The sequence below is a fragment of the Balaenoptera physalus genome, assembly GCF_965194825.1.
Source record: "Balaenoptera physalus genome assembly, chromosome: 7".
NCBI lineage: Eukaryota > Metazoa > Chordata > Mammalia > Artiodactyla > Balaenopteridae > Balaenoptera > Balaenoptera physalus.
In genome coordinates, this window is record NC_138886.1 from 121857874 (window position 1) to 121881321 (window position 23448).

General features: G+C 46.2%; 3 protein-coding genes across 6 annotated transcripts in view; 2 read left to right on the forward strand and 1 right to left on the reverse strand.

Annotated features, from left to right (window-relative positions):
• PALLD (palladin, cytoskeletal associated protein) overlaps window positions 1–11493 on the reverse strand; it is a 378549-nt gene extending 367056 nt beyond the window's left edge. For all 4 annotated transcript variants that reach the window (XM_082468820.1, XM_082468827.1, XM_082468819.1 and 1 more), the window contains exons 1-2: window positions 11362–11493; window positions 300–1268 (exon numbers count right to left, since the gene is read on the reverse strand). In XM_082468820.1, coding sequence (XP_082324946.1) covers window positions 300–1204 — 905 coding nt within the window. In that variant the 5' untranslated portion in view covers window positions 1205–1268; window positions 11362–11493. The remainder of the gene's footprint in view (window positions 1–299; window positions 1269–11361) is intronic.
• Window positions 1159–8721, forward strand: LOC309664066 (ubiquitin-conjugating enzyme E2 R1-like). The gene is made up of 2 exons (XM_082469051.1): window positions 1159–1293; window positions 3006–8721. The coding sequence occupies exon 2, from the start codon at window positions 3150–3152 to the stop codon at window positions 3849–3851; it is 702 nt and encodes a 233-aa protein (XP_082325177.1). The 5' UTR covers window positions 1159–1293; window positions 3006–3149; the 3' UTR covers window positions 3852–8721.
• A 125-nt stretch (window positions 11494–11618) lies between the features above and the next one.
• LOC309664084 (uncharacterized protein) overlaps window positions 11619–23448 on the forward strand; it is a 76565-nt gene continuing 64735 nt past the window's right edge. Inside the window, exon 1 of the mRNA XM_082469088.1 lies at window positions 11619–13039. Within this exon, the coding sequence (XP_082325214.1) occupies window positions 13018–13039 (22 nt within the window). The 5' untranslated portion in view covers window positions 11619–13017. The remainder of the gene's footprint in view (window positions 13040–23448) is intronic.

Sequence of the window (23448 nt, forward strand, 5' to 3'; positions counted from 1 at the left end):
AGGCATGCGGGATCTAGTTCCCCCACCAGGGATCCAACCGGGTGCCCTGCATTGGGAGCACGGAGGTTTACCCACTGGACCACCAGGGAAGTCCGCATGCTGCAACTAAGACCCAGCACAGCCTGAAAGAGTAAATAAGTTTAAAAAAAAAAAAAAAAGCCGGGGCCATAATATTGGCTTCTATGCGCTTCCGGGAGCCAGCCCTTGCTAGGTAACAGAAATCTCTTCTTTCACGTTAAAGTAAAACCAAAAGTCCACGCGCATCATCTCATAGCATCTCCACAACCAAAGAGTCGTACCTGACCCGAGGAGGTGGGTTCCCGGCGACTCTGCACTCGAGGTACACCCGACTTCCTTCTGCCACCTCTCGGCTCCGCAGCTTCTGGATGAACCGGGGAGCGGCCAGCAGGTGGCGGGCGGCCGGGGGAGAGGGGCTTCGGCTGGGCTGGACCACGTCCCGGGCCGCCGCGGGGTGATGCCCGGGCTCCAGGGGCTCGGCCCCGGCTTCCACCTCCCGCTGGTCCCCGGTGGGGCTCCGGCTGGCCGAGGCGCTCGTCGGGGCTGACAGCTGGTTCTTAGGGGACAGATACCCGCTGTCCGGGGACGAGGACTCCCCGTTGGGGTTCCTGGTTCTCGGCTTGGAGGTTTCTCTGAAGATGGCCGTCAGCTCCTCGATGAGGGTGGCCGCCTTTTTGCACAGCGGGCTCTGGGGCCCGGCCCTGCCCCCGTGCGCGGCTCTGGGCTTGGCACTGGCGCCGGGGGCTTTGGCACCGTGTTGCCCTGCCCTGCGGAGACTCCGGATGTAGCTGGGCCGGGCCAGCAGGGGCGAGACGCCGGGCTTCCTCCTGGGCACAGGCGAGGAGATGCGCTCGGCTGGCTCTGCTGGCAGCGGCGGGACAGGTGCAGGCCTGTGGGCGCCAGGCGTCCCCGGGGATGCGTGCTCACCCGGCCTGGCCTCCTGAGGCGGAGGCGACCCCCAGAGGCTCCCAGGAGAGGGGCTGAAAATCTGTGAGTCCTCCCTTTCTGAGTCGCAGTCTTCCGTCTCTGAGTTGGCTATGGCTCTGCGGGCCAGGTCCAGACTCTTGTTTATCTCCTCCTGGCTGAGGAAGGCCGACAGCCCGGGCAAGAAGTCTGCGTTCTCACCATCTTCCGCCACGTCCGACAGGGAGTCGTAGAAGGAGTCTCGGGAGGACGTGTCAGACATAGTCGAGAGGCGCTCATGCACTCTGTCTGCTCTCTACGGGAAGGCAGGGGCCTGGAAACCAGCTCTGAAGGACAAGAGACACAACTGTGGTTAGTAGGAGTGACTGGGGTGTGTGTGTGTGTGTGTGTGTGTGTGTGAGATCACAATACTGCTCATCCACAAGTTGGGAGAAACAGTAAGGCAAAGAAATATGCTTTTCAAGTCATTTTCCCCTATAAATTGGAAGAAACGTCAAGCATACTTGTGTTTATCATTTTAATTTGGTATTTGCCCTGTGAGTGAATACTAATCATCTCACTAAGCATCATTACGTAACTCAGGAGGACCACGCCTGCCGTGGGTGCTGTGAGTGGACCAGGACCTCTGTCTCTTGGGCCCCCTTCCCTCCCTCCTCACCCCTCCTTACAGCTCTGATTTCATTGATGTTATGAGAACAGGAGTTTGTTGATATTTTAAGCAAATCTGACTCTGCTTATGTCACCCTAAACCACGAAATGCATTTTGATTCCAATTTTCATTGGTTTTTTTTTTTTAATTTTTATTTACTTATTTATTTATGGCCGTGTTGGGTCTTTGTTTCTGTGCGAGGGCTTTCTCTAGTTGCGGCAAGTGGGGGCCACTCTTCATCGCGGTGCGCGGGCCTCTCATTATCGCGGCCTCTCTTGTTGCAGAGCACAGGCTCCAGACGCGCAGGCTCAGTAGTTGTGGCTCACGGGCCTAGCTGCTCCGCGGCATGTGGGATCTTCCCAGACCAGGGCTCGAACCCGTGTCCCCTGCATTGTCAGGCAGATTCTCAACCACTGCGCCACCAGGGAAGCCCTTTCATTGGTTTTTAGTTTTCGGTGAAATTTTTGAAACTTGTTCTTTCCTGGTGTCCAGACATGTGTATTCACATTCATTCATTCACTAGTTAAATCAAGGCAGAGTTGAAATCGCTTACTGAATTTCAGGTGCAGAGGGACAGCTGCGCTCTAGACCAGGGGTTGGCAAACTTCCCCACAAATGGGCGGATAACCCCAGACCACTCAGCATGAGGGGGCATTGTGCCGACAGCGCTCTGCAGATTATTTCACTTAAAACCCTCACAACTGGCGGCCCCAGTTTAGAAAGGGGAAAACTGAGCCAGAGGATGTGAGAACAAGAGCCCAGACGACGACCCCAGAGCCCACGCTTTCGCCATATGCTTCCCTACCATCGTATGTATCGTTTCACAGCCGAGGTCCCAGCAATGGATCCGACTAAGAAAACGTGGGTCAGAAATCAGAGTTCTGCTATTAAGGATATTTAGTGCAAAGTGAAAATAACATGATAGATTTTAAAACCTCACAAAAAGCACTGTCCAAGGAAGCTAGAGAGCACACTTCTGAATGGTGAAACAACTTTAAATTCTTTTTTTTTTTTTTTAAATAGGGAGTGTTTGCCGGAGGCAGATTAAATCACCTGTTTATTAATTTATATTTTGGTTTTAAAGAGGCACCATCTGACAAGATCCAGTTGTCCAGATTAGGTGTAGCTTAGAAACCACTTGCACAGTGAAAAAGAAAACAATAGCAGGAAGGCATATATGGTCCGGGTTTAATCTGCAACCCCGACGTTGCCGCTAGAACATGCACGTGGGCTCGGGAAAGCGCTCATAACATGTATGAAAGGGGAAGTTTCCACGTGGCCCAAACTCACCAGAAAATTATGCTTCAGAGATTTCCGTGTTATTCAACCTTCGCATTAAAAGGTCGTAATCAAAGAAATACAACTGCAAACATTTCCGTTATTGCCCTGAGATTTCACGTGTTATTTCACACAGGGCTTCTGGCAATTCCGTGCTGGTGAGATCCATACAGAAAATGCAACACACCGGCAGCGGCGCAGAGCTAATGGAGCGCCCGGGGCCTCCTGGCGGCAGACGTCCCGTGGCTCCCACGCGCCCCCGGCCCCGCCCGCCGCCGCCATGGCCGGGTCGCCGGCGCCCAGCTCGCAGGAGGCGCTTCTGCTGGAGCTCAAGAGGCTGCAGCAGGAGCCGGTGGAGGGCGTCCCGCTGAGCCCGGTGGACGAGGGCCGCCTGTCTACCTGGGCGGTGGCCATCTTCGGCCGCGACACCTGCCACGAGGGCGGCTACTTCAAGGCGCCTCTAGAGCCCCATCGACGACCGCCGGCCTGTTGGTCCCGGACCAAGATATGGCACCCCGACATCTATCGGACTGGGGACGCGTGCATCTCCGTCCTCCGCCCACCCCGGTCCGTGACGCCCTCAGAGCGGCGGAGCCCCGCCCAGAACGTCAGGACGCTGCTGCAGAACGTCAGGGCGCTGCTGCAGGACGTCAGGTCGCTGCCCCTGAGCGCCGTCTCCCTCCGCCACGGACCCAACGCCTCTCCCCGCCCACGGGGGCGCCTCCGTGACGCACGGCAAGCGGGAAGAGAGCAAAGGTTAGGACCGCGAGAACACGGACAGCATCCGGAAGCAGGTCCCGGGGACCACGGTGCACGCGGAGCAGGGTGGTGTGCAGGTGCCCACCACGCCCGCCGGGTCCTGCGTGAAGACCAGGACCCCGGCGCCCACGGGGACGCAGAGCTCTTCCACGAGGACGGCGAGGCCGAGGCCGACCGCTGCTTCTGGGACGACTCGCAGGACTCGGGCACCGAGGAGCCCTGACACCGCATCTTACCTCAGCCACCCGCCTGTCTGCCACCGCCACCACCACCACCTCCGGGCGCCGCGCGGCCCGGGGTCCCCCAGCCCACGTCTCCTCCGCCTCCGCTTCCAGGGAGGCCGCCGCCCTCGAGGCCCTGCGCCCCGCGTGGGCCGCAGCCAGAGACTCGGCGTCCCGCCTCGCGAGTGGACGGGTTGACTCGGGGTCATCTCTCCTCTCTACTTTGGTTTGTTTGGAATCTAAATAAAGCGACTTTATGAGAAAAAGAAAAGAAAATGCAACACACTAAAAAAGAACTAATGTGTAAAAAGGAGTAAAGAGGGGGTGAGGTCAGTGTCCACTTGTGCAAGCAGGGTTGACGATTGGAAAGTGTGAGGCATAAGGTGTGCTCCCACGTCTATAAATCTTTGCCCCCTGCCTCTGTCCTCTTTTCTGAAGGAAGTCGAATTGCCTGGAAGTTCCCTCTTCTCCTCTGCGTCTCCTTCATCGCTTCCTTGTTAGTTTGGTTTAGTTGTCGTTTCCCCTAAAACTCCCGTAAGCTGCAACTATTTTCTGTTTTCTTTGGATTCCTGCGGGTCTAGTTTCTTCATGTGGAGAAATGGCCCTTCCCAGTTCAGTCACTCTTCCTTTACCAGAATGATAAATTGACCATGAATTCCACTTACTGTGCGCAAGGGAAGCTTCCAGGAGGGCGAAGATGAGCCAGGCATGGTCTCTTCTGTAACCATCTTACAATCCAGGAGGAGGGATTAGGCAAGAGTCAAGAATGACCCAAAGACAAGGAGGAACGTGATGATTCCTGTTAAAATAGGAGATCGGATGGTGGGAGAAATCACACTTACGAATTTGGCAGTGCCATTCCTTTGCTGCTTTTTTTGCCAGTGGTCCCCCAGCTAATAAGAGAAGGTCCAAACGGGGCAGGCAGGTTACCTGTGCGCCCCTGGACGGTCAGTGAGATGTGAAGTCTCAGGCCTCGTCCCCCACGATCACTCTGACAGGCGCTGCGCCCACGCCCAGCCGTCTGCTTCCCGCTCTGAATATCGTCTTCTTTCACGCCCCTGAGCTTTGCACACGTGGTTTCTTTCGCCTTTCCCGTCTGTTGTGTTTTTCCAACTCCAGCTCATCCTTGAAAACTACTTAATTTCACTTGTTGTTGGTACTTTCTATGATCCTCCAGTCAATACAATTCACTCCTTCTTTGAACATGACACTCTGCAGGTATTTTGTTGTAACATTCATTTTATTGAACTATAAGTTAAGAACCCTGTGAAGGCCAGGAAAGCAGGTGTTGACTGACAGCCTTTCTGTGCTGGACGCCTGGCAGTGTCTGGGTCACGATCGTGGCAGGTGAAGGAGAAAACCACACCTAGTGTTTGAACCAGTTTTGAGCCCCGGGTGGGAATTGACAGTCCAGGGAGCCACACATCCACAGCAGACACAGGACACTCTGCAGGTATTTTGTCCCCTCCTGTCCTGGAGGCCCCTCCTGTCCCCTCCACCCACTCTCAGCCCCAGGCCCCGTGGCACCTCCCTGGGACAGGCTCTCTTCGGTGACGAATCGTTCTGCTCTTTGCCCGGCTTTGTCACCTGTCTTTTCAGTGGTCACTCATCGCCGGGGCTCTGCTTTCTGAGAAGAACTTGATAAAAGTTATCAGTGCTGCATGTTCATAGCTGTTAATGAATACACATAAAATACACATTACATGTTCTTGTACCAGTACAAAATGGTGGTAGTTCTGACACCACGTTAAAAAAAAAAAGTAGACAGTGATTCGTATGGTTTTCATTACCCTCAAAGAAAGTTTGTCATGAAAAAAATCAGAACCAGAAGGACATTTGTTTTCTGGCATCCCTGCTATTAGACGTCGGGAATTCTCTAAATGTTGACACTCTTCGACGCGTGGATACCGGCGAGCTCAGGGTTAAATTCTGAGTCATAGAAATATTGGGTTGGCCCAAAAGTTCATTCAGGTTTTTCTGTAACCAACTTTTTGGCCAACCCAATACAAATCATGTTTCTGGCTTACATTCTCTGCTGTCTTATTCATCAGCATCGATTCGTTGAGTGCCAGCTATGCGCTAGGCGCCTCTTCTGCAGGCTGGGGACACAGCCGTGAGGAAGATGGGCTTCTCTGCCCTAAGAAGCTGCCATTTTAACAGGAAAAAAGACAAAAGTAGGAAACCAAGGAAATGTCAGGTTCTGATTTTCTTATACTTGGTTTGGTCTCAAATCTTTTGTTAGTTGATTTTGGGAAACTGTACTGTGATTTATCCCTCAGATCATCTTTCAGAGTTGTTAGGGTACAAGTGGGATGGGACGGGATGGACGGATGCTTGCGAGCTCCCATCGGTGTCCGTAGACCGTAGCAGTTCTGGACAGCTCACTGTGGGTGTGAGGGGCTAACGGTAACAGCAGGACACTTCAGGCCGGCGGTGCCTCAGACTCTGGGACTGTGCAGTGAAGGAGCCGCGGGCGCCCTGGGGGTTCTCTGAAGGCAGACCCCTCCAGCAGGTGATGATGCCAAACCCTCAGGCAATAGCGAACGTGTAATAAAGCACAGGCTTGGGAGGGTCTGCAAATACTGGGAGGCATTATGGCTGCCTGTCCACCTTGACCTTCAGCAGACCTATCAGCGTCTGGCGTATCCCAAGGAAATTTTGCTATAAGATGTCAGCTCCCGTGGTCACCTACGTCGTTACGTCCCTGTGCATATTTCATCCATTCTCAAGGAATTTTATGCCATTTAGTTGATTATTTCTCATTGTTAATTTTACGGTTCTCAACTTCTCCCTAGGTTCACATTATCTGAATTCTGTTGGACCCATATTCCACTATGAAATATAGAGCGTGTAAGTTTTCACTGAACATTTAATATTTCATATATCACACATTCTGACATAAGCAATTTTATCATCTTAAATTGTCTTGGCATTATGATCTTGGTATTTGGGAAGACATTTATTTTTGAGCTCCTGAATATGTAATAGACATATAAAGCTATATGATTCACATACGTATATGAATATACAAATAATAGAAAAAATAGACAAATTTTTAAATTATGAATAACATTTGTTTTGAGAGTTGCTGGCTTTGGAGGATAATTATCTGAAAACAAGATCTGTGCTATCCAGGACAACCTTCTATTTTGTTGGTCAGAAAATACTTGTGGGACACCCCCTGCACCGTCCCCAGTGGCAAGGAACATAGGCTGTTGAAATGTAAAAAAACTCCCCGACTTGAGAGGAGGTTGGGGAAGACAAGGCACCTCATGAGAAGCATCAGAGTCTAGGAGGAAGAATAATCCAGTTACAAACAACAAAAGCTTGATTTCCAAGGTTTGAGCTGCAGGCTTTCCTATAAAGATGATCCGACTTGTGATGGTTGGACTAATCAACTTTACGATGCTGTGAAAGCGATAGGCCTTCGGTAGAATCCGTACTTGGAATTTTGAGCTTTTATCTTTTCCCAGGCCAGTGATGTGCAGTCTGATCCCCTCTCGAGATGCTGGGCAGCGGCCGCAGTGCCCAGCCAGCTCCGCGATCACGAGGGTAAACAACTGATGTACTTACAACCCTCTGGACCCAGACAGCCACTCTGCTTTTCACTGTCACTACGGTATTCAATCAATTACATGGGATATTCAGCATTTTACTAGAAAACAGGCTTTGTGTTAGATGATTTCGCCCAACTGCAGGCTGATGGAAGTGTTCTGGGCACCTTGAAGGTGAGACAGGCTGGGACCTGGGACCCTTTGCTGCAGGGCTTGCACCTGGACATGCCTCTCCTCAAGCAATAAAATACAAGGAAACTGTAAGGGACTAAAAATAACTGTGTGCATGCGCAGCTGGGGCAAATTCTGGACAAAAGATACAAAATGACCAAAAACCCAACTGCTACTTCTGAAGAGCCCGGAGCAAAAGCAGGGTGTCGGGAGCAAAAGCAGGGTACTGCACATGCCCCCTGCACACACCACCACCAAAGGGATGGGCAAAACACCTAAGCCACCCCTCCTGCCGACCCCTGGACACACTCCTACCCTCACCCCATATAAGGAACCATCCTGCCCCGCCATCAGCGAGCGAGCAAGGGCACCTGTTTCTTGTTTCGCTTCTCCTGTTGCAGCAGGGGCCCCCATAAAGCCTTGCCTGAATTTCTCATCTGGCCTCTTATCAATTTCTATTGATTAAGGAGGCCAAGAGCCCTGGTTGGTAACAAAGGTGGGGTGGGCTAAGCTGTGACGTTTGGTAGGTAAGTGAGGTGTATTCAATGCATTTTCAAAGTGTGATAGGTCTGCCAGGAGGGAGCCCCATCGTGAGCTCAGGAAGATCTGTAGTGAACCATTGGATCCTGAGAATAATAGATGGGGTGAACACTATTTTTCTTTTGATTATTTTGATTACCCAACCTACAGCATAAAAACATTCAATTGTTTGGCCAAAGTTGAACCAGGAAATGGTAGACGTGGTTGAAATTGGCATGGAACTGCCACATTGTCTTTTCGCAGTGGGTGTGTTATGGGTATTTACTTGAATAATTTAAACAATGGGAGGACTTTTGCAATAGTTTATGGAATCCTTTGCAGAGACTTTGATGAGCTACTACAATTTAGAAAGGAAAAATCTTTGATGTTAGAAAAAGACTGACAGGCACCAAGGATCACTCAGTTTCCCAAACCACATGGGCCAGGTGCTTTAGAGAGTCCAGACAGGGGTAGCAACGTTTCACTAGGCGTTTAAAACGTGTATACAGTTAGAGATAAATGCAGGAGGAAGGTTGGAAGATGGTGCGTCAAGCAATGGGTGCTGATGACGTCTGCGGTGTGTTGAGGATGGCCTGGTTAGGGGAATCTTTGGTTGCTGTTTTCACATTCTTTGGGGAAAAAAGTGGAAATTCTGAGTGATTTTAATATTGAATTTGGCATTTTGATTTCTGTTTATTTTCATATTTAAACAATTACTAAAAGTAATAAAAACTATGGGTACAAAGATTCAAGACTAAAAATATTTAAAAATAAAACCCAAACTATGAAAACCAAACTTGAAAAAGCTTTAAAACTTCTTTTTTCCTTGTTCTGGAAGCACATGCAATTCCTAGATGAAATTTCTTCCTTCTGTTGAAATAACTTTTTAGATCCAAGACGGAGCTGCTCCTGCCCGGGAGCCGTGTCAGAAACCTGAAGCTTAGGGAACTTTTGTGTCCCTATAAACACTCTGCTTGAACAGAAACTCATGCATCCGGTCAGCCAGCCCCAAGCCAGACCAGCACTGGTTTCCTCACTTACCTCCTTCCTCCATCTCACCCCAGAAAGGTGAGTCTGCAGCCCCAGCCAATCAAGTACTTTCTATTTCTCTCTCCCTTGTTCTTTATCCTATAAAAGCTTCCTGCCTTCCTCTTCATGGTGAGGCTCTTCCAAAAGAGACTGTCCACTTCGTGAAGGGTTAAACAAAGTGTGTTTGTATCACCTAAATTGTCTTCTTTAATCATTTTAAAATCCTTCCTTCCTTCCTTCCTTCCTTCCTTTCTCCCTTCCTTCCTTTCTCCCTTCCTTCCTTCCTTCCTTCCTTCATTCCCTCCCTCCCTCCTTCCCTCCCTCCCTCCTTCCCTCCCTATAGGGCTAAAGTCAAATATGAAAAATTTATTAAACCCTTTCTGATGCAAAAAGATGCACAATAATTTTATAATCTACTTCTTAATAAATACATGTGGATTCCACTCTTTCCTAATCTTTAAGTAAATTGTCATTACAGGGAGGCATGGCATATTTTTACTTCAGTTTCTAAATTCTCCCCAGATGGTATATTGTATCTCAATTGCAGAGACATAACATGATAGCTGATTTCATGCCCACAACAGCCATAGAAAGTGTTTCCAGAGAGAGTATTTGGAGTTACTGGTATCCTCTTTGTATACCACCTTTATTCACCTATTGAATCCATTCTAGATTTTACTTCCAGATCATCCACATCCACTGCCATTGTCCTTATTCTGGCCTTCATTCCCTCACCTAAATTCAAAGCCTGTTTGCCAAACTTGTGTCTGTGTTCTCTCATATGATATAACAGATCCAAGTCAGTCAGAGCTGCTCTGCTCAGTCTTTATTTCCTTTGCTGGAATTTAACCAGGACACGGCCATCGCCTCCACGCCTGAATTCCTGGCTGGAGTTCAGATAACACAATTCCCTTTGATGTATTTTACACACACAGACATATTAGCAAAGTGTAGACTCTTGTCGTGGCCCTGGAGATTTCAGGTGGTATCTCTTTAAGAACGTGTCAGATTTATTTTGAAACTTGACTAATGCTACCCTCTGCATTTAAAAAAAATGAGGTAAAGAAACCAAAGTGATTGTAATTGTCCCGTGTAATCCAGATACCTATTCTATTGTAAAGTATGCTATGACCCTTTTAATCTTCAGTTTCAGCAGCAAACAGCAGCTCAGACAGAGAACTGACACGGGGCCCTTAATCCATATCGGACACAGGAATGCAGAAGGACAGATTTGTATTCTGGGTGTATGTAAGCATATATTCACAGCATACGTATTGCCTTGATAAATCTCTTAGGCCTTGTCTACTGTTAGCAATAATTTGTCAAATAGACTCTGACTTTTAAAATCTGGATAACGGAGGTGAGCATTCAAGTTCTGTCTCTGAGGAAAAAGTATATTGGAAAGTATATCTATTCTGTAATAAGGATGTCATTTCTGCACATTCATGACTGAACGGACTTGGTCAGTGTTATATTGTCAGGCAATGGGCTCCGGATGTCGACACATTACTCATACTAGAAGGTAATTAGTATTTTTAGCAAATGTTGAAAAAGTAACATGAGCCTGAAGTCATTCTGTATCAACCTCATCTATTGGATTCAAGACAATTTCATGTGTAACTTACAGCCATGTGATATAGAATTATACTGTAAGTTTTAAATTTGACTGGACCATAGTTTCCCTTAGTAAGTTTTATCTTTTAAAAAAAATATGCAAACTTTATGCATAGTTAGGATTTAAAATGTCTGCCTTTACTCTCAACTCATTAAAAAAGTTCTTTGAAAGTGTAATTAACAACTTTAAAATGTTACTAAAACCGAAAGTATATCATTTTAACCCATCAGTATTTAGCTTAAGTATAGGCAAGGTTTGAATTAGCTGCGTTCTTATTTTCTATAAAACAAAACACAGACATGATCTTGACAAATGTGGGCTCCATCAGTACATTTAGTCCTTTTGGAATTAACAGCCCCAATTTAGTTTTAAGATTATAATAGAAAAGGCAGCTCTGACAGCATTGGTAGAAATAAAACCCTGCAGGTAAATCTCACGTACTTTCTGTTTTGGGAACGACTGCAAAATTCCCATTACTTTTCCTCTCCAAATAAAAGAAAAATCAAGACATCTTCTAAACAGTGTTACATCTTCTAGCAAACTACTATTGTATTTTTAGCTTTTAATAAAGAGCTTTAAAAATGTTGTTTTACTAGTTAGTATATTAAGATATATTTTACAGACCTTTTCAATCCTTGGTTACTTTGAAGACTCCCAAAAGGTGATGGATTTCAGAGGAGCGTTTCTTCTTTTCTGGGGGAGTGAAGGTGGCCTTGTTTATTCATGACACACTGCTTGGTCCGTGGTCACTTTGAGGCAGCTATGGGCTCAGACCCCATCTGTCCTCTTCCTCCACTCAACTATATTTGGTAACTGAACTCATGTTTCCCCAGACGGCCCCGGCCAGGGATTCCAGAAGCCAGCTCCAAGGGCTGGGTTCTTAGAAATTAAAAGCACTTAGAGTAGAGAGAACTATATTTATGGATCTAATAAATATGGGATTTACATATGTTCCTCTACTCTCTGACCTTGTGACTGGAAATCCCCACCTGTCTTTTAAATGGATTCTTAATCAATTAAATGTTCAGTGTGTGACTCTAAGGAGAAAAAGCCTCACTCCTAAAGAAGGCTCTTCTAACTATAATCTTCTGCTCTGTGCATTTAACTTAGTCACATGGTAGATTATCCTAAAATATCCAGTAACTATTTAAAAATTAAGCCACCTGTCAAATTGAGTGGAGAGCCCCACTGGTCTCTCACTTCAATTTGTTAATTAAAAATTATGATATGACTTTGTGTGTGTTGAGGACATTGTCCATCGTGGGATTAAATAGACATGAACACACAGGGCCTGGGTCTTCCACACATTGCAACGCCGAGCTCTCAGCCCAAGGCTTAGCACATCCTGACCATCCAGCAAATATTTGTTGACGAAATAAATAAATGTCGAACGAATACTGTTCAGGACAATATGAACCCTTTTACAGATGTAAAAAAAACAAACGTCTCACAACCGTCTCATTACTTATTCTGTAGCATCTCGTTATAACATATTCTAATATTTTGAACTTCCAAATAACAAAACACAAAAAGTTCTTCTGTTCCAAGGTCAGGCAGCGGAGCCAAATATAAGTGGCAGAAAATAATCACGCAAAACTTCCTGGTGCAGTAAATTTGGAAATGAAGTGCCTAGTCTTCCTTGATCTGGATAATATCGTTCTAGTCGATGCAGGTTCTTACCTAAAGAAGTTTTTTCTCATGGTGGACCACTTAGGAAGGGCTCTTCTGAAACTTTACAGGCCACGCTGGTCCTTTATAATCGGTCCTTCTTGAAAATATCAATAGATACATTCGTGGGCTGTTTCACTGCTTATGGGGAGGAGAAACCCCTCTCGCTGGTAAAAAAAAATGCGCTTATGTCTTCTTCTTACTAAAACCCTTAAGATAATAGTAAAAATCCAAAAGGATAAAAATTGGGAGAGAAGGCAGTAGAAGACTCCAGAAATGGACAAAATGGCTGGGAAATGGTTAATAGAAAGATGAGTGGTCTAATTAAACTGGAAAGTAAGTGGTTGGCGGAGGAGGTGCCGGTGGCAAGCAGTGATTGCCCAGAGTCACAGAAAGGCTGGAATTGGAGGCACCTGGCCTCTTCCTGAAGCTCCTTCTAACTGGCAAGTTTGGTGAGGCTGGTGCTGAGACAGGGCATTGGCTGAAAGAGCCCCAACCGAACAGTTAGAAGTGCCACCCGTTTCCACATCCTGCACACCACCCGTCACCCTCGCAGAAGACAGGCGCCTTGTTCTCTGGAGTATAAGACAGACAGTCTCCAGGACCAGGGCCATGGACACAGCGGACGGAAAGGGTGAGGCCCGGAAAGACATTTCTGGGAGCTGGGTGGTGGGGGGGGGAGGAAACAGAGGCTTGGACTAGTGCCGTATTTCTAGAACAGAGGAATGATGGGAATGTGGAAAAACAGTAACATTTGATACAGCTTGGCATCGTTGTGTCTGTGACATTAATATCTGTACCTTTGGCGTTTGAAAATGTCATGATCAAAAGTTTAACAAAAACCTCGGTTGTGTCCTGAGGCAAAGTGCAAGTGGAAGAGGTTATAGGAATCAAAATGTTGTGACCGCTCCATGACGTTACTTTAGTTGTTACCTTAGTTAAGGAAAGAGTCGCTGAGAGCAAGGACACAAGTGGTTACAAATGCCACTAGACGGTGAATAATCTCCCCCTCCTCCCCCTCCCCTCCCCCTTCTTCTTCTCCCCCTCCTCCTCCTTCTTCATTTTAAGATAAATGGATGCTGACCATATATGACCCAAGCTTCACCTAAATGTTTTAACAGATTTTATGGTTGTATTAATAGTAAGTTATGCAGGAGCCACTAGGCATTTTTTCCCTCTGCAGCAGACTGCACCTAGGCAGTAACTTTTGTAAATCCCAGGGTTCATTTTACAAGCCGACCTAAAGTGTGTGTTGAGGGCCTGCACACTCATAGTAACATCTCCTATGAAGACACTACCAGGAAGATGCACAGCCTTGCAGTTTCTAGAAAGAGATGGGAGTGCAACCCAGTGAATGTTCACTGCACAGAGTGACAAAAAGAATCATAATGTGTTATTGATAAACTAGGGACTCATCCTTTTCTGTTGTTGTGGAGTCATTCCCAAACCAGTGAAAGGACGCTTCCCAGTTCCTCTTTTCAGGAAGAGTAGCCAAGTTATATTATGTTTACTGTGTCTTGGTCACAGGAGAAAATTCACACCTCTTTGTAGAAATAAAAAGTTGAAAGTTGCAGGTGTGAAAACCGTCATAAAGACATTGATGGGTGTGTAAGATGGAAGCAACGCTGTTGTGTTGTCTACAGGGATGTGGGGGCTGGTGCTTCTGAGGGAGGTGCTGGTCACAGCCCAGGAGAGAGCAGGGTCCTTGGAGCCTGGAGGGACACAAGGGTGGGGGGTTCATGCGGGATAGAACAGGGGCTCATCAGAGCGAGGTCTGACCGTGGACGCCTGGGCACTGAGCCATTAGGCACGGTGGCCTGGGGGGCTGAGTGACAGCGGTGGGAGCCTCTGTGTGCTAAAGGCCACGGGGCCAGAACATTGTGTCACCATGAATCTCAGTGATGAGCATGCTGGTTCATGGACCAGGGGGAGGCCTTGCCCTCATGTCCCTGGAGAGCCCGGTTCCCAAAGCCTGGGGTAACACCCGGGACGTGATGAAGCTTTGAGAAGAATAAAGAAAAAGAAATAAAAAGGTAGCTGTGGTCCTGAGACGCCTCAAAGATAGATATGATTTTATTCAAAAAGACAAAGAAAAGTGACTTATCTTGAATAATACGAACATGCGGCAAAACATACTTGTTTAACAAGTATTATAAGAATCTGAACACAAAAGTTCTTTTCCTTAGAAGAGATTCTTGACCAAGGTTCTTAAGTTATTACGGGAAGGTTCTGGGGATGTTAAGGATGAGACCTGTGCATATGCAGGTGTATGGTGTGTGGTCCACTTTTATTTACCCCCAGAGCCCATTTCTGTGAGCACCGAGGTCAGGGTGGGGCTGTGACCCCTCCACTGGATCTTAGTTCATCTTCCAAATGGTTACTTCTTCTTCTTTGTATAAAAATTCCTGCTCTCTCCAAGGCCTGCATTGAGGGGCCCACCCTCCGTCCACATGTTTTCAATTAAGACTTGGGCTCCGGTTGAGCTCCTGCCTCTCTCCACTCCAGGTGCATCCCATGCCCTGCTGACGTCAGCCTGTTTGTCTATTTCCTCCGCACCCATGTGTATTCTACCTGCCTAGCTCTAGCCATCTTCATCTCCGTTCTCTTTACAGATGACCTAGGGGGCCTGCTCCTCCTCTCTCATCCTGCTTCATAGCAAATTATTGAAAAAATTCATGTCTCAGAACAATAAATGTTAATCATCCCACAGCGTTTCTGTGTGTCGGGAATGCAGTAGGGTCTGAGCCTGGTGATTCCGGGTCAGGGTATAGTGACATTGACATCCAGACATTGCCCAAGGCTCCTTTCCTCTGAAAGCAGGACTGGGCTTGGGACTCTGAGGCAGCCGGATTCACCTAGAGTGAGTGACTCACGAAAGGGCAAGGTCCAAGCCCCCATGTCTTTTATGACCCGGCCTTGAGGTCACATTCCTTCCTGTCTGCCGCATCCCTGGTTACACAAGTCGCACTGCTCACTGTGGGAGGGGGCTCCGCAGGGGTGTGGCTACCAACGGGCAAGACCATCCGTGGTCTTGTTGGAGGCTGTCCACCACACCTTTATTCCATTGGCTGCACCTGGACACGCTCCCTTTTCAAAACTGCAGATTCAAGCGTCTCAGTATTTAAGCGGAAACTTCCATCCTCGAGGGCTCTCACTGATGTTTCTTGGTCACCGAGACTTCCAGGCTGTGGTCAGTCTATTTCCATATTCCCCATCTGTCCGCTTTACAGTTTCAGGCTGAGTAACGACATGGCATATTTTGGTGCACAGGTATACAAACTTGCGTTTAGAAGGTGAGAACCTTGGTTGTTCAGACAAACTCTAGGCAAAAGTAATCAAAGCTTCTGTGATGGAAGGGGTGTGAAAAGGAGTGTGCAGACCTGCCCCTTCATCCTTCTTTTATGTTTTCTCACCCTGGGGGCCCAGGAAGCTCTGAAAATCCTCTGATTCTCCAGGAGCTGGTCCCCTTACCCCCTTTCTGAACACTTTCCTTCCCCCTTCATTCCTGGCATGGTCTACCAGCAAACAGGGATCATAGGGCAGCACAAAAAATAGTTAACTGGGAAATCTGATCAGGAAACAAGTAAAATTAGAGGCATAAAATGCTTGAAGAATTGTCCTAGTGAGCCACTTATTGGCCCATTTGGTGATTCTGGGAACAAGTGTCCTTCAAACCATGGCCAGTCTTCCTACTTCTTCCTGTTACTTTGTATGTGGCTTGGACACATGTCACAGAATCAGGAGTGCCCCGAAGCCTTGTTTGATTAAACATGTTATGTTCACCTGTACATAGCAGTGAACTTCAGATTTGTCCCTCATGAGTTATATTTTATGAACTGTGGTTAAATCTGCTGCGTACGTGTTGCCTAAGCCTGTGGGTGGTCTTTTGATCACAGGCTTCTGCTACTTGGGATGTTTGCCAATTTTTGTATGTGCACAAAAATGAATAGAATTTTATCACAATAGTAATAAAAGGAGAGTTGACATTGAGAATAGATTTCTTCATGCACGTTATAAATGGATATTGGGGCACGGTTAGTAATTATGATCTTAAGCATAAATAATCTCATTTTCAGCTTGGTTCTGAGGGCCCGGCTGTAGAGAAGTTTTATTCTTCTGGGCTTAAAAGCCAGTAACATTAATTTCAAGGCACTTTTTATTGAATTCAAGCAAAATATGTTTAACATTTCTTTATAAAGGATAACATGGATATCAAGTTGAATAAAGAGAGAAAAGTGCAGATTGGTGTTTGGAATAGTAACGTAAAATCTGGAAAAATTATTGGTAATAGAAGAATACACCATGGACAACTGGGTTTTATCCAAGTTATAAAGGTTGGCTTAATTAACACCCAAAGATCTAATACTTAATTCTCCATATTGATAAGTCAAAAGAGAAAAGCTCTGTGGCTATCTCCATGGATTATTCATGAGCCTTTGGACATAATTTAAGATCCATTCTCAGTTAAAAGATACCTTAGTGGGGTGGGGAGGGAAGTGGTCCACTGTAACATAATACATTAATTATATTAATGCATATGTGTATGTGGTCCAGTTGTGGACATACACACATTTATTCACACACACCTAAGATGCAACACGTAGTGACACAAGATAAAACCTCAAGGAACACTAACCGTAAAAGGGACAGGACTGAATGGGGAGCAGCCCTTCGAGACTGCTGGTGTGCACGCCAGCTCCTTATGGAAAATAGGGATGGGATGATGGCTTGAATGGGATGACAGATCTTTTCTCGTACAAGCAGCGCATTACATCAAAATAGCAGCACATATTCAATAACTACATCCATTTCCTGTTCTCTTCGAAATCCACTGACCTGGCCCCATTGCAGTTTAAAGAGCTGGAGGCCCACTCACCTGCAGCAAAATGAAAGTTCGTTAGGCTCACGCAAATTGGGGGGAAAAAAGGATGCGGGATGAGTGAATAAGTATGCGGTTACAGGACTATATTCAAGACAGGATTAGGATAAAAATAATGTACATTTCAGTGTTTGTAGGATCATCATTACATATGTATATAATATATGTATGTATATATATATCTGTAAATCTATACTGATGTCTGTTATTTCTCTTTTCTGGCACATAAATGACACATTTTTAAGTTTTCCTGGAGGGTGACATTGGTCAACCTGGGAGCAAGTGCCCTCTGACCGGGTGTGAGCAGGGCTGAGCGGGACATGGCCCCAAGGTGGCTGTGCAGGGTTACTTCTAAAAATGGCATCAGAGATTATCTTGACTATAACTCTTCTTCCTCCTTATTCTTTGCCTAATTTATCATAATAATTTTTAACATGTACTTTTTAACATACCAAGAAGTGGAACAGAAAAGGTGCCCCAAATATACTGTTAAGAGAAACAAGCACGTTGCATCCTGGTTATTCTATCTGGAGGGTGAGATTAAAGAAAACTTTCAATCCTTTTTTTTTTTTCCTTTTTATATCTGGAATTTGTGTGCTTGCATTACGCTTACGATCAAAAATAAATGAAGCCAAAAAGGTTACCCACACAATGAGCTAAAGTCATTTTAATCTTTTAACATCCTTTCTTGACTGATGAACCTATGAGAGTAAAAAATTTTGAAGTCGTTTGGGTATAAAACAGAGAATAATCAATTCAAGAGAATCTGAATTCAGTATGTTTCAATTCGGAGAATTACAAATAAACTTCACTGATTTTAGCACCTTAAAGCAGAGTCCCTCTGCTGCGGGGTGGCCCTGGCCTGTGGATTTACCTCTGTCAGATCCAAGCACAGTGGGCCGTGTGCTGCGTCTGTGAACCATCCTCTTCGCCTGGCTGACATCAAAATGTCACGTCTTTTGACCCACTCAGTCCCAGGTCTGTTCCGAGGGCACAATCTCAACTACAGGAAGAGCTTTACTCAAAAACACGTAACAATTCCACACGGCTTATAGTAGCAGAAAACGGAAGCAACTTTGATACAATTTATGGAACAGTTTAGCAAACTCAGGGAATTTTGAAGGGGCCATAAAAAGTGACTTTTTGAAGTGTTTACATTAATTAGAAAAAAGGAAAACAGGAAGGAAACCAATAGTTTTTACAGTTTGAATATAAATTAAAGCTTAAGAATCTTTGCATGGCTGAAAGTTCTGATGGTTGACATGGAAATGGTTTGGTATTTTTTCAAAAAGTAAAGACTTCCCTAAACCGTATGAGGCCATTTGATTTGTTTTTTCTCCATTAGAGGGGAAAGGCAGATCTACCAGGATAATTTGATATTTAAAAGTGGCTTCGAGACTTCTTTGACGTAAATCACAACGGGCAGCCCCTGTTTCTCCTAAAGTTGGCATTTTCTCTGCCTCAGGGAGACTTGGGGCGGGGGAGCATCAGACTTGCACAGGGGGCGTTTGCTGCAGGACAGGCGGGGACAGGGGGACAGCTGCCCCCAGCTTCAGGAGCCACCCCCCCCCCAAGGAGCCTGCCCTGGACCATGCGACCGCCACTCCCGGGAAAGCAGAAAGGAAGGAAGAATGTGACAAAGGGGGAAACCAGCTGTTGGAGCAAAGAAGGATTTAGATGCTGAAAAAACGCCAGCATGGAGGACAGTTGCTCTGGCACAGAAATCCCGGGTCTGCCCTCGCCTGCTTCTGCTGGACTCGCTCTTTCTCAGCGCTTGCCATTCTGGGAAGGAATTTGCTGCGAGCTGGTGTGCCTTCAGCCCCGAGGTTTCCTCTGACGGACGAAGGAGCAGGTGTTGCAGAAGACTGCGGCAGAAATGGCGAGGACCCGGGGGCTCATCTGTCGCCTGTCACTCTTACTGTAGTTTGGCTGGAGCGTCTCGTTTCTTATCAAGGAGTCTTTCTGCAGGAGAAAAGCCAAGCCAACTATTTTTAACACTTATGGGCAATTGCTTGTCCATAGACACAGCCTATGCTTTTGTTAATACCATGTTTATTTCTGATTTATAAATTGAAAATTATACTCATGAATGCACAACTGAAACGTACATGAATGCACAACTGAAACGTACATGAATGTGATTCAGAATGACCTTTTCAAAGAAAGGGTGTTGACATTTTCATCCTAAAAAATATTAAACTCTCTTGACTTAATTTTGTCTCACCAGCAAATTGTCAGAAAAGCCCTTGGTCGGAAAGCCAATGGTCATATCGGTATTAGAGGGAAAAAGAGCATATGTAAAATGTTAGATTGTCAAACGAGGAGTATTTTTTTTTTAAATTTATTTTTGGCTGTGTTGGGTCTTCGCTTCCGTGCGAGGGCTTTCTCTAGTTGCGGCAAGCGGGGGCCGCTCTTCATCGCGGTGCGCGGGCCTCTCACTGTTGCGGCCTCTCTTGTTGCAGAGCACAGACTCCAGATGCACAGGCTCAGTAGTTGTGGCTCACGGGCCTAGTTGCTCCGCGGCATGTGGGATCTTCCCAGACCAGGGCTCGAACCCGTGTGCCCTGCATTGGCAGGCGGATTCTCAACCACTGCGCCAGCAGGGAAGCCCAGGAGTATAATTTCTTATACTATTTTTATACTGTTTCATTTCTTGATTGTTTTTAAGAAATTTTTTCCAAAGCAAAAGAAATGTGTATATGAATTATTCACATTTTCAATAAAGATAAGGAAACTTAAATAAGGCCAAAATGTCCAGCATATTTACCAGGCCGTGCCTTCCTATCATGTTCAGAGTGAGAGCCGATGTCCTCCCGTGGTGCCTGGGGCCTGCTTCCTAGCTTTATCTTGGTGGTTTCCCCTGGTCCCACGGTCACCCTGGTCTTTCGGTTCAGCCACACAGACCTTTCTGCTGTCCCTGGACCGTCACGCTGCCTCAGGGCTGGGCTGTCCCTCAGTCAGACGCAGCACCTCCCAGAGAACAGAATAAGCTGGACCCTCCCTTCCTTCACATCTTTCGTCAAGAGTCAAGCTCTTAGCTGGCTTTCCTGTCCACCCATCTACAATCTAACCTCCGTTATCCTTCTGTGCTTTATAACCCCTGGTCCCTGTGCGCTTACTCTCTTGTTTAGCTAACACAATGTTCTTCTTGCTTCTCTTATTATTATTTATATTCTCCACCAGAATGTAAGCTCTGAAGGAGGGGTTTTTTTATTTTGTTTACTTTTCCATCATCTGTGTATAACAAGTGCCTGGAACATAGTAGGTCCTCAATAAATGCCTGGAAAGGGAGGCCTTGAAAATATGATGTTTGGGTGCAATTGGTCTGATGCTAGGGTTACCACTCAACCCGAGGAGTTTAAGGCTTGCATCTGCCTCACAACTCAGGGAAGGACCCGCAATCCAGTGCCCCATTCAGGTTTCCTGAGGAGAATAAATAACAATAATAATAATAATGATGATAATGATAATAATACCTGCATCCTATTGCTTTGTGCTTGGCCTCTTTACAAGAACTAATTCATTCAATCCTTTAACACCTCCGTGAGTTGGGCCGTATTATCTAGATCGATTTCACAGATGAGAAATTGAGGCCAGTTCCCTAACTCACCCGCTCTCTTGGAGCTAACATGAGGGGGGACTGGTATGAGATAGATCATCAGAATCAAAATACTCATTTGTCACTGTGAAGCTATGGTGTTTGGGAGAGCTAAAAAGGGATGAAATGTAAACAGGCAGATCTAATCTGAAAGCAATGAAGAAATGTTAATGGATTTTAAACCAGGGACTGACATAATTAGGCTTGTATGTTGGAGGAATTACGCAGGCAGCAGAGTGGAAAAAGAAAAGGAGAGAACAGATGACATGAACCAGATGACAGAATACAGAACTCATTCTCATCAGGGGAAGAGGTGATACCAAAGGAGAGTAGAATTCAGCTGTGCGTGAGCCAGAATCCACTGGGGGCTGAGCAGAGCCAACAGCGGCTTCCAGGTTTCTTACTTAAGCAGCTGGAAATAGATGATGGAGCCATTCATCCCGACTAGGGATGTAAGAAGAGTAGATTTGGAAGGGAATAGTATAGCTGAAATCAAGGGAGAAGAGGCCCTTTCAAAGAAGAGATGGCATGAAAATCTCAAATATTGCCAAGAGGTCAATAAGTCAAGAACTAAACAGCGCTGTTTGGATTTGGCAATCAGTAGCTCATAGTTGGTGATGTTTGGCAGAGGGGCTGAAGGGCAGACTCTGGTCTAAAGGTAGGTCAGCTCAATCATCTTTAGGAGTTTGAAGGGGAAGAAGTAGAGGTGGTGCGTGTACACCCTACAAGTTTCCACACGGAAAGAGAAGCGGTGAAACAGGGCAGGGGCTCATTCTAACCTGTGTTTCAAGGATGGGAGTGACTTGATTATTTTAATGGAATTGATGGTAAATGCCAGTTGTACTGAATTCTTGTTGCTGCTGTAACAAATCACCACACACTTATTGGCTTAAAACACACAAATTAGTTCTCTTTCAATTCTGAAAGTCAAAAGTCTAAAATCAAGGCGTTAGCAGGGCTGTGTTACGCCTGGGGGCTTCGGGAGGGAAATCTGTTTCCTTGTCTTTTCCAGCTTGCAGAGGTGCCTGCATCACCTGTCCTGTGCCCCCTGCCCCTCCATCTATAAAGCAGCAGCATGGCACTTCTCTCCCCTCTGACCTCCTGCCTCTCCCTTATAAGGGTTCTTGAAATCACATCGGGCCCCCTGGATAATCCAGGATAATCTCCCATCTCAAAATCCTTAAATCAATCACATATGCAAGTTCTTTTTGCCATATAAGGTAACATTCACAGGTTCTGGTGATTAGGACGTGGACTTTTTTGGGGGCCATTTATTTGTCTACCACAGTCTACCCTCTGTCCCCAAAGACTCTCATCTATTTTATATGCAAAATACATTCACCCCATTCCAAAGTCTCCCAAAGCCTCAACTCAAGTCCAAAAATTTCATCTAAATCTCATCAGCTCCAAAGATCCAAATCCCATCACCTAAATTATTTAAATCAGGTATGGCTGAGACTGCATATGAACCATCCTCAGACAAAATTCCTCTCCATCAATGTAGCTTGGAAGCTAGAAAGCAAGTTATCTGCTCCCAAAATAGAGTGTTGGGACAGGGATAGGGTACCAGTTATAAACATCCCTGTTCAAAAAGGAAGAAAATGGAAGAAAAAAAGAGGGCACTTGTGGGTCCCAAGCAATGAAAAAATCCAGAAAGGCAAACGCCATCAGATTTCAAGGCTTGGAAACAATCCTTTGTGGCTCTGGGCTCTGCCCTCTTGGCTTGAGGCTCTTCTCTTGGATACATCCTTCCTTTTGAATGAAAGGTAGCACATGTTTGCAGCTGAGTAGTTTAACAGACGGTTGCCTGCCTATAGAATTTTGCGAGTCCTGCATCCTTTTTCATTTCTCTGTCCCTTTCAGCGCAACCTGGCGGTGCTTCTGCTGGTCGAATGTTCTTAGGTACCTTGTGGGTGTCCTGTGCACTCACAGGGATTCACTCCATTGAACAAGAGTCTTTCCTGAAAATCCTATGTATATCCTGCCTTTTACTGAGAAGGCTGGGGGGACCCAGGAGTCACATGCCCCCCTCTTTAGGAGCGCCCTGTGTGCCTGATTCCTCTTTTGATCTGTTCAAGGCACTAGCCAAAGGTCATCCAGCCAAACCCTTGGCTTTCTTGTCGGAATATGCTTTCTGGACAGTGAATTTCCTAATTTTAATATCTTTTGCAATCTGGACAGGCTGAGAATTTCCCAAGTCATCAAGTCCTGGTTCTTTTTTGCTTAACAGTTCTGTCTTCTTATATGGACCCTTGTGATCATGCAGGTCCACCCAGGTAATACAAAGGAATCTCCCCATCTCCAGGTTTTTAGCTTAATCACATCTGCCAAGTTCTTTTGCTGTGTAAGGTGACATATTCACAGGTCGGAGGATTAGGTCATGGACATTTTAGGGACCATTATTCAGCCTACCACACCAGGAGACAGGGAGAGATTAATGATACAGGAAATTAAAGGAGAAGGGGGTGATAATCTTGCAGAAGCTAGAGGCAATTAAATCCAAATCAAAGGGGGTTAGTTGTGTGGTGTAAGGAGCACCGCACAGTGCCGGGTAGGCTGTAAGTCA